General features: G+C 34.8%; 3 protein-coding genes across 3 annotated transcripts; 2 read left to right on the forward strand and 1 right to left on the reverse strand.

Moving 5' to 3' along the window:
• The first annotated feature begins 1,581 nt into the window (after positions 1-1,581).
• Positions 1,582-2,196, forward strand: LOC107062328 (uncharacterized). The gene is made up of 2 exons (XM_015312860.1): positions 1,582-1,675; positions 1,895-2,196. Exons 1-2 carry the CDS (start codon positions 1,582-1,584, stop codon positions 2,194-2,196), a joined length of 396 nt encoding a protein of 131 aa, XP_015168346.1.
• A 78-nt stretch (positions 2,197-2,274) lies between these two features.
• LOC102590027 (uncharacterized) lies at positions 2,275-4,001 on the reverse strand. Its single transcript, XM_006356374.2, has 4 exons — positions 3,658-4,001; positions 3,061-3,198; positions 2,799-2,987; positions 2,275-2,686 (listed from the first exon to the last, which is right to left on the reverse strand). The coding sequence occupies exons 1-4, from the start codon at positions 3,928-3,930 to the stop codon at positions 2,648-2,650; spliced, it is 639 nt and encodes a 212-aa protein (XP_006356436.1). The 5' UTR covers positions 3,931-4,001; the 3' UTR covers positions 2,275-2,647.
• Positions 4,002-6,296: 2,295 nt separating this feature from the next.
• Positions 6,297-7,305, forward strand: LOC107062329 (transcription factor DIVARICATA-like). Its single transcript, XM_015312861.1, has 2 exons — positions 6,297-6,604; positions 6,747-7,305. The coding sequence occupies exons 1-2, from the start codon at positions 6,297-6,299 to the stop codon at positions 7,303-7,305; spliced, it is 867 nt and encodes a 288-aa protein (XP_015168347.1).
• Positions 7,306-10,555: the final 3,250 nt, after the last annotated feature.

The raw sequence follows: 10,555 nt of genomic DNA on the forward strand, positions 1-10,555 counted from the left end.
ACAACAATACATCCTCAAAAGAAATAGCTAGGGAAAAGACCAAAATGCCCTTAATGATTCCCGGACGGATTTCCTTGTCAACTGCCCAACTTTCAAAGGCCATAACTCGCTCATACGAACTAGGAATTGAGCAAACTCGGTGGCGTTGGAAAGATCATTCCACAAGCTTCACAACCATAACTAGAACTACTCCTAAATCATCCTGAGCTAGAAGTTATGACTGCTCAAAGTTGGCCAAAAATCACTGATTTCCATACTTAGCCAAATTTTCCAGATTTTCAAATCCTTTCCAAAAATTGAAAGTTTTCAAATTCTAAGCCTCTTCTTAGCTATTTCAAATTGCCGGATGTTACAATTCTTGACTTTTGACTATTATAGATCTTGATTTAAAATTGTTCTTATCCCAAAAGGTTGTACTTATCCTCAATTCAGGAATCATGATTACTGTAATCTCAATCTTATTTTGAATAGCACATGTCCTGCCCTTTTTCCTCTTTCATTTACTTTTATTGTAGTCAAAGCATTTCACTTGATTCACATTGGAGTTAGTAATATCACAGTTTTCTAAATTATTTACCTTGTGGCTGAATTACAAGTTTTTTGTTTTGTATACGACTGAAGATTTTCTGTACCGTATCTATTTAAGGAAACATTTGCAACACTTAAGGTAAATATTGTTTTGCCCCATTCGTTGAAATTAAATAATTATAATTCAATATCGGTACAAATAGCTATAGATGTTACATCTGTTAAATATGACAGTTCTTTTTACTCTTCTTTCTTATTGTAAAACCTTACATCCGATAGAAAGGTAAAAAACATAGATGTTTTCATATGCTTCGTATCTCTAGGGACTATTGTAAAGGTAATTTCTTTTTTAAGTAATCCAATAAAATAATTCTAATTAGGAAAAATATTGAATGTGTAATCATGATCTTTACAAAGAAACAAAAAAGGAAATCCAATTAATATGCTACTGGTGAAGTTGTTTTGTCAACTTACTCATTGTTTTTGTCTGTTTGAAATAGCTCTCCATACAAATGTTAACTGTCATTATGCTATCTCCTTAATTAAACATATTTCATCTATTTCCTCTTTAGCCTTACCTGATTGGAAACCATTCTAATAAATATGAAGTACCTATATAGTAGATTACATTATTGACTATTACCTATAAGAAATTTTGTGAGAATCATCAGTCTTGCTTATTATCGAGCTACAAAAAATCTTATTTTAGATGCTAGATATTTATAGTAGTTTTTGTCATGTGTTGTAATTCATCCATTTTCTGAATCCTCTGCAAAAACTTTCCATTTTAATGCTTGAGCCTTTCCTTGTAGATCTAAAAGAAAATGAGCACCAAACAAACATGTAATAGCTCCTTTTGGACAAGGAACGAGGATAAAATATTTGAGAATACCCTAGCTAGGAATTTACTCTAAGGATATCAATCTATTGACGAAGATACAAGAAGCACTTCGAGGGAAATCGCTTGATGATATCCTAGATCATTATAATATATTAGTCGAAGATGTGAAGGCCATTGAGTCTGGCCTTGTTCCATTACCTAATTATCCAAAAATGCAAGGTGACTCCAGCAAGAAAAGTTCAAAAGCAGATGTAGAAAGGCAAAGAGGGACTCCTTGGACAGAAGAGGAACATAGGTGGGTTTTCTGTACAGTTCTTGAGGACAACATTAATAATCTTAATTGATGCTTATAATCATGTTTTGTAATGTCTTACACTTGTTTCCTAGATTAACTTCAATACTGATATTAACTTATTTCTCTCTCTTTCCTACTATAGGTCATTTCTCCGGGGCTTAGAGATATATGAAAAAGGTGACTGAAGAAGTATATCTAGACATTGCGTGATGACAAGAACACCAATGCAGGTGGCTACCCATTCCCAGAAGTTTTCAAGCGCCTCAATGCCACAATAAAAGGGAATAGAAAACCAAGAGCAAAAGCAAGTGTTCTCGATATAACCAGCGTGGATGTTGAAGCTGCTGGAACTTCACAAGTGCGAACTACTGTGGACATGATTGGGCATGCTTGCAGAGGATCACAAACACTGCCAACAACTAATAATGAGAGCAGGTTGCCCGGAGAAAGAACCAATGCTGAGCAGATGATAGCAGTGGCTGGAGGAGAGTCCTCAGATCATAATGTTGCACTTATCAATGGAATGTTATAGCATTCGATTCGACAATACACATATCATCCACATCACTTTCATCTACAAAAACTGAAATGTTCTCAAACAGTAGAAAACTTGGAAGAAAGCAATCACATTACATATAGAGTTGTGAATGGAAAGTAAATTCCACCATCATTGCCTTCTTCCTTACATCAAGAGACCATTTCATACACAATAGAGAATGTTTCACACACTATCAAAGCGTAATCAACCAACAATTGTAGCATTCAATTCGACAATATAGTACCATCCACATCACTTGCAACTACATAAACTGAAATGTTCTCAAACAGTAGTAAACTTGGAAGAAGAATAACCATCCACATGGTGTCATAACACTAATACAGTTCAGTTCATATATCAAAAGTAAGATGCTGAAATCTTGAACAGGGTTCAAACTAAAGCTCAGGTGCCCATTCCTATCCTCTCGCGACACTCCTCTTTCCATTCAACGTTTCTTCTTGCCAAATATGCTAAACTCCGGCACCTGCAAATTAGTTCGGGAGAAACAAAACACAGTTAAGTTAGTTATTCAGCACAAGTGTGTTTCTTGCAAGAAAAAAAAAAGAGCAGCATGTGATCATCATTCAGTGCTTTACCATTCCTTTTGGATTGCATGAAAGGACTTCTTCAAAACGGTCAGGGATTCTTCTAGCAACATTGATGTAAAAGGTTTCAATAGAAGTACCAATGGTGAGGTTTAAGACTTTAACTGTCATGAAATACTGTTCGTATCCTCCTACCATATAATTCGCTTTCTCAATCTCCAAAACCTTATACTTGAAAACCTGCGAGGGATAGTAGGAGTGAGAGAGAGTTAAAATATCACAAAAGGTAAAGCTGGGAAGGGGGCATACAAACATTGTGCTCTTTCTCATTGTATTCTTGAATGGCACGATTAGCTAGTTTCATCATTATCCCAAAGTCAACGTTGTCCTTGACATTCAAAATTGGTTCTATTTGAACTTCCACACCGGGAAAATCATCAAAGTCGAAACCCTGTCAATTCAAACAAGCAAGTAGAGACAACACAATATCAAAACTGGAATATCAATATCAAAGAGAATTCCAATGGATGGGCATAAGATACACAAGAATTATAATAGACGTGTCTTCAAGAGGAACACTCGATAATATGAAATTTAACAAATAGGAACATTCAAAAGTTGGAATTAATTATAATTGTTAACCTAAAACTAGAATCTGACAAAAACGATTAGATACAAACAAAACAAAAAGGGGGCTGCAATCAAATTGGCAATGAAGGTAGCACAAAACAACAACAATTTAAGACTTTCTAGCAAAAAAAAAAAAGCTTCCTCCCATTGTGATTTTTCTCATCGAGGAGCTTCTCACTCCAATGAACTGTTGCTCGACTAGTTCACCACCATTGCTCCACCCACGAACAGCAAATATGAATGAAAGTAGCATAAATTGAAAAGGGAAAAGGAAACAAACATAGGATTCATGGATTTGTTGATAGTATTTGATGCGAATTTGATCGATATACGGACGGTGCTCCTTCAAAGTACCAATTGCATAGCCGAGGTGAAGGTTCTCCTCGTCGTCGGGATGGAGAGGGGGCCTACTGCATAAAACGCAACCTTGTGGCGATGGCGCTACACGGAAAGCACAAAAACATCCCATTATTTTCCCACTCGCATCCCTTTTCACATCACCACCAAATTTTAGCCCTAGACCCATCATCGTCCCCAATTCCGATTCCGCCATCCTGCCTTACGGTATATGCTTTTTGCTTTTTTACTTTCTCCTATTTACCAAATACTATGCAACCCTTGTCTTTTTATAAGAACAAACAAAAAAAAACTGATTTGGTTCCCTTATTTATTTCTAATTTGGATTTCCATTTGTATTTTTAATTCGAAAGTAAAAAAGTTGAATTACTATTTTATCCTTTTATTAAATTAAAATTTAATTAATTATTTAATTAAATACAAATATTTTAATTATATAATAGTAGAATTTAAATCAAAACTAATGATTTTTCTAAGAAAAATCAAAATTTTGAAGGTATCATCAATTAATTTATCTTATTTTCATATAACTTAAAAACTAGAAATGATATTTTTGAAAGAATTAGAATTCTCCGAAAATTGAAAAAGTTTAATTGAAATTTGGATTAAAAAACTAAATAATACCTACTAATCATCTTGAAATCTAATTGATTTATCAAATTGTTTGAAATGTAATAAAATATTTAGATATAATTTTAAATTGAAGAGAGTTAAACGAATAGTAGTAAAAAAGGGAGGTGCAGTTGTGGTAAAAAATGACATTGAAAGTGAGAAGCAGATGAAAATGATTTTTGAAGAAGAAGGAAGAAAGAAAAAGAAAAAATAATAAGGAGAAAAAGATAAAATAATAAGAAAAACAAGAAAATATATTTTATAGAAAAATACTTGTAAAAATAAATTATATTCGGTTTTTTAGTTTGTTCACGCTCTTTAAGAGAGTGCATACACTCTCCATGTCATGGTGGACAAAAAATGATGTAATAATATCAGTTCATGATTGTTTAGGAGGATAATAGGACGCTTGCATATTTTATGTGTCTTTTTGAAAAATTGGGACAACTTTAGATGACACTTTATGTCTTTTCTCTTTAAATAACACATGCCTTGACTTTTTTCCTCTTTCATTTACTTTTATTATAGTCAAAGCATTTCACTTGATTCACATTGGAGTTAGTATTAATCTCTACTTTTATATGAGTTTTTCTATGAAAAAAGTGTTATTTTATTTCCTATGTTATATTCTTTAGCTTTAGATTTTGATTTTAATGAGATATAACAACAACCTCCATAGATTATGTCTTTATATGAACTTGGAATCATTCCATACAAAAATCTCTAGTTCTGACTATACATATATGGGGTGGAATGGATGAATATGAACTAGATTTACTTATCAGACTCTAGAGGTGTCTAAACTCTTCATCCATTGTATTTGAGTCATATCCATGAATAAAATTGATTTAGAATACTATTAAAGAGATTTTTCCTTGTTATGTATTAAGTATTTTAATCAAATTATAATTGTTATAATCTATGTCAGAGAAGTTTTCCTCCTGAGCTTGAAACTTTTAGGGATTTATTAAATTCAAATCTTTCTAAACATGCTTCTCTGTGAACTAATGTTTTTCTGCTTTTGCATCTTTGAATTTAGTTCAAATGCTTGACGTATGTGATTATGTGGAGTCCATACTTATTTCTTCTCTCCCCCTCCCCACACCCTTCCCCTCCCTACTCCTCTTAAGATCTATTTATGTAATTGTGTATTGGTATATCACAGTTTTCTAAACTATTTACCTTGTGGTTGAATTACAAGTTTTTTGTTTTGTAGACGACTGAAGATTTTTTGTACCGAGTCTATTTAAGGAAACATTCGCAACACTTAAGGTAAATATTGTTTTGCCCGTTAGTTGAAATTAAATAATTATAATTCAATACCGGTACAAGTAACTATAGATGTCACATCCTAATTAAATATGACAATTCTTTTTACTCTTCTTTCTTATAGTAAAACCTTACATCCGATAGAAAGGTAAAAACCATAGATGTTTTCATATGCTTCGTATCTTTGGGGACTTATGTAAAGGTAAAAAACTTTTTAAGTAATCCAATAAAATAATTCTAATTATGAAAAATATTGAATGTGTAATCATGATCTTTACAAAGAAACAAAAAAGGAAATCCAATTAATATGCTACTGGTGAAGTTATTTTGTCAACTTACTCATTGTTTGTATCTGTTTGAAATAGCTCTCCATACAAATGTTAACTGTCATTATGTTATCTCCTTAATTAAGCATATTTTATCTATTTCCTCTTTCGCCTTACCTAATTGAAAACCATTTCAATAAATATGAAGTACCTATAAAGTAGATTACATTGTTGACTATTACACCATAGAATCATCAGTCTTGCGTATTGTCAGGCTAAAGAAAATCTTATTTTAGATGCTAGATATTTATGGTCGTTTTTGTCATGCATGTGTTATAACTCATCCATTTTCTGAATCCTCTGCAAGCACTTTTCATTTTAATGCTTGAACCTTTCCTTGTAGATCTAAAAGAAAATGAGCACCAAACAAAAATGTTATAGCTCCTTTTGGACAAGGGATGCGGATAAAATATTTGAGAATACCCTAGCGATTTACTCTAAGGATATCAATTTATTGACGAAGATACAAGAAGCACTTCCAGGGAAATTGCTTGATGATATCCTAGATCACTATAATATATTAGTCGAAGATGTGAAGGCCATTGAGTCTGGCCTTGTTCCATTACCTAATTATCCAAAAATGCAAGGTGACTCCAGCAAGAAAAGTTCAAAAGCAGATGTAGAAAGGCAAAGAGGGACTCCTTGGACAGAAGAGGAACATAGGTGGGTTTTCTGTACAGTTCTTGAGGACAACATTAATAATCTTAATTGATGCTTATAATCATGTTTTGTAATGTCTTACACTTGTTACCTAGATTAACTTCAATACTGATATTAACTTATTTCTCTCTCTTTCCTACTATAGGTCATTTCTCCGGGGCTTAGAGATATATGAAAAAGGTGACTGGAGAAGTATATCTAGACATTGTGTGATGACAAGAACACCAATGCAGGTGGCTACCCATTCCCAGAAGTTTTTCAAGCGCCTCAATGCCACCAAAAAAGGGAACAGAAAACCAAGAGCAAAAGCAAGTGTTCTCGATATAACCAGTGTGGATGTTGAAGCTGCTGGAACTTCACAAGTGCGAACTACTGTGGACATGATTGGGCATGCTTGCAGAGGATCACAAACACTGCCAACAACTAATAATGAGAGCATGTTGCCCGGAGAAAGAACCAACGCTGAGCAGATGATAGCAGTGGCTGGAGGAGAGTCCTCAGATCATAATGTTGCACTTATCAATGGAATGAATAGTTTGTTTCCTTATGCGTATGATGAGTTCATAATTGGCATTGATGACTTGATTATGGAGCAGGAGGACGTTAATGAACCCGAGAACAAGTTGTTGCTCCTGCTCAGTTACCTCCCGGTATCCCCTCATCTAGCTTTGGTACTGTTGGCGATAAAGGCTTCTTTGATCTAGATGAGCTGTTCCCAGATCAGGTGTAGGGACTAGGATTTTTGAAGACTTATTTCATTATGCTAGACAATATTACTTTACTTTATCTACTCCTAGTACTCTTGCTGTAGGGACTAGGATTTTGTGCATCGTCAAACGCTTTTGAGGGACTATAATCAAATGCTAAAACCTTTGTTAAAAATTGTTTTTGAGTTCTTACAAGCTCTTAGTTTTTGTAGTTTGTTGGTTTTTTTTCCGCCAAAACCTGATCTTACAAGAGAATAAAATATTTTTGTACTCTCATGGCAAGAATCAAATGCAACTAAGCTAGTTTATTTATGTATTGTGTCATTATTACCTGATCAAAATGATTTAGTAAAGAATGATAGTTTGATGAGCTCTTATTTTCCTGTAAAACTCGTAAACTGTTGTCCTATTGGGGATAAAGAACACTCTTTTTATCCTTAATAAGAGGTAATCAGAAACCTTTTTTTAAATTGAGACGTTCTATCCTTAGTGGGCTTATCCAGTATGAACCGAAATTAGCCAGGGCATTAAGCTTTGGATACTGGGTGGTTAATCCCCAAAAGTACAAATTCACTAGCCAAGATTCTTATCATCAACATATTATAACTTTGTCATCCCCACCTCTTCTCCCGGATAGAACTACGACCCATAGAACATGCAATCATTTTATTAGTTGAGACAAGTATGACAACTCAATTGCAAATTAGTATCTACAATTATGTTTCCACAATAAACATGTGTGGGAAATGTGCTGCATTTGAACCCATCGAGTCAGAGACAGTCAAAACAAGTGTTCTCTCACGGAAACACAACAAAATTCTCCCAAATAAGTCGAGTGTATCCCTACAATCACAGCTAGATCTACAATATTCTCCGACTACAATCTTTGACAATGTTGTCTGACAAAACCTAGTACATTGAAACGTTGGATGAACTTCTTTGCTGAATTTAAGATTCTAAAAATCCAATTTTGTTGGCATCGCCTACTTTTGTAAAGGAAGATATTTCCTATCATAAATGTCATACTAACATCCATAGGACTTTATTCATAAAAAATTTCCCAAACTATTCAAGTTGCCCAAATTTTCCACTGGTTACTTCAGCTACATATTTGTTCTCCTCTGAGAAAACTGTGAGCTAATGAGCTCATCAGTTCATTGATGAACCTGGACACAAACTGAATGTAGAAGAAGAAAGGGAGAGAATTTTTATTGATGGTTAACTGCAACAACATACAAAGTGTGACTCTCAACAAGTACTTTTATAGCTAGGAAATGAGATAACAAACTAACTAATTATTGACAGCTCATGATTCAATGTAACCAATTAATCTATTAACTAACTAACTAATTGAAAAGTGAACAGTGTTAACTAGTTAGCTAAGTGATGAATTAACTAAGTGATGATGAATTGAATTGTATTTGAACACACCCCTTCGAGCTAAAGGGTGCATGACATTAAGCACACCAAACTTGCTGAGAAGATGCAGATGTTGAGCCTGAGACAAGCCTTTGGTCAATAGATCTACAACTTGATGTTGAGTAGGAACATGAACACACCCCTGCTTTGATCTTGTCTCTGATAAAATGACAGTCAATTTCAATATGCTTAGTTCTTTCATGGAAGACTGGGTTGGCTGCAAGCTGAATGGCTGACTTACTGTCACTAAAAAGAGCCACATGCACCTGAGTAGGAACTCCTAGCTCAGTGAATAACCCCAACAACCAGGTGATCTCAGATACAGCTGAAGCCATGCTCCTGTATTTAGCTTCAGCTGAGCTCCTAGAGACAGTGTGCTGCTTCTTAGACTTCCAGGACACCAAGGAATCACCAAATCTCACCACATAACCTGTAATAGACCTTCTAGTATTAGGACAACTAGCCCAATCAGAGTCACACCAACAAGTTAACATAGTGGCAGGTTTAGCTTGTAACCAAACACCTTGACCTATAGTGCCCTTCAAGTATCTTACTACCCTTGTAGCTGCTTCCCAATGTGACCTTTTAGGAGACTACATGAACTGACTGAGAGTTTGGACTGCATAACTAATGTCAGGTCTTGTAATATTAGCATAAAGAAGCTTTCCAACTAATCTCTGATAAGCAGTAATGTCATGAAGGACCTCATCTCCAGTAACACCATTCACCAAATCATATTCCACTGAGGTAAGTCTTAGGTTTGATTCAAGAGGAGTCATAGCAAGTTTAGCACCAGTGAGCCCTGCATCAGCAAAAGTTCTAAAACATACTTCCTTTGATTTAAAACAACTCCCTTGGAGGATCTCAACACCTCAATCCCCAAAAAATATCTGAGTTCTCCTAGATCTTTTAACTTGAATTGTTGATGTAGATTCTCCTTGGCTTCTGTAATCATCTGATCATTTTTGCCTGTGATTAATAAATCATCAACATAGACTAGGACAATGACAAGTCCTTCATTCTTCTTTAGAGTAAAAAGAGAGTAATCATGTGCACTTTGAGTGAAATCAACAGACAACAAGGCAATAGTAAGCTTTAAGTTCCATTGTCTAGAGGCTTGTTTAAGCCCATACAAGGACTTGAGTAACTTGCAAACTTTTGTCTCCCATGGCTTCCTGAAACCTTCAGGCATCTCCATATATACCTTCTCATCTAAATCACCTTGGAGAAATGCATTGTAGACATCCATTTGATAGAGATTTCATCCCTTAGATACTGCTAGAGCAATCACACATCTAACTGTTACCATCTTTGCAACTAGAGAAAAAGTATCATGACAGTCCAATCCTTCTTGCTGACTATATCCTTTTGCAACCAACCTGGCCTTGAACCTCTCCACCTCACCATTTGCCTTATATTTGACCTTATGCACCCATTTAGATCCCACTGTATGCATCCCTAGTAGTAAGTCAACTATCATCCAAGTTCTGTTATCTTCAAGAGCTTGTATCTCCTGCTTCATAGCATGTATCCACCTATCATCTTTGACTGCTTGTTTGAAGTGTTTGGGCTCCACAGAATCAGACATTTTACTTAGATAGACTCTATAAGATGGTGTTAAGCTGTCATAACTGTAACATCCGGCAATTTGAAATAACTATGAAGAGGCTTAGAAATGGAAATAGTCATTTTTGGAAGGAATTAAAAAAATCGGGAAAATTTGGTTTAGTATGGGAAAAAGTGAGTTTTTGGCTAACTTTGAGCAGTCATAACTCCTATCTCAGTATGATTTAGGTGTAGTTCCAGTTATGTTTGCGAAGCTCATGGA

This window comes from Solanum tuberosum, unplaced genomic scaffold (genome assembly GCF_000226075.1).
Source record: "Solanum tuberosum cultivar DM 1-3 516 R44 unplaced genomic scaffold, SolTub_3.0 scf00216, whole genome shotgun sequence".
Lineage (NCBI taxonomy): Eukaryota > Viridiplantae > Streptophyta > Magnoliopsida > Solanales > Solanaceae > Solanum > Solanum tuberosum.

What these genes read in the sequence shown, in the direction of transcription:
- LOC107062328 (XM_015312860.1), top strand. Translation starts at nt 1,582, where the DNA reads ATGCAAGGTGACTCCAGCAAGAAAAGTTCAAAAGCAGATGTAGAAAGG. An exon ending in GGAACATAGGTGGGTTTTCT is followed by an intron (nt 1,676 to 1,894) that starts GTACAGTTCTTG and finishes ACACCAATGCAG; the next exon opens with GTGGCTACCCATTCCCAGAA.
- LOC102590027 (XM_006356374.2), bottom strand. Translation starts at nt 3,930, where the DNA reads ATGGCGGAATCGGAATTGGGGACGATGATGGGTCTAGGGCTAAAATTT. An exon ending in AACAAATCCATGAATCCTAT is followed by an intron (nt 3,199 to 3,657) that starts GTTTGTTTCCTT and finishes TTGAATTGACAG; the next exon opens with GGTTTCGACTTTGATGATTT. An exon ending in ACAATGAGAAAGAGCACAAT is followed by an intron (nt 2,988 to 3,060) that starts GTTTGTATGCCC and finishes TATCCCTCGCAG; the next exon opens with GTTTTCAAGTATAAGGTTTT.
- LOC107062329 (XM_015312861.1), top strand. Translation starts at nt 6,297, where the DNA reads ATGAGCACCAAACAAAAATGTTATAGCTCCTTTTGGACAAGGGATGCG. An exon ending in TGGACAGAAGAGGAACATAG is followed by an intron (nt 6,605 to 6,746) that starts GTGGGTTTTCTG and finishes TTCCTACTATAG; the next exon opens with GTCATTTCTCCGGGGCTTAG.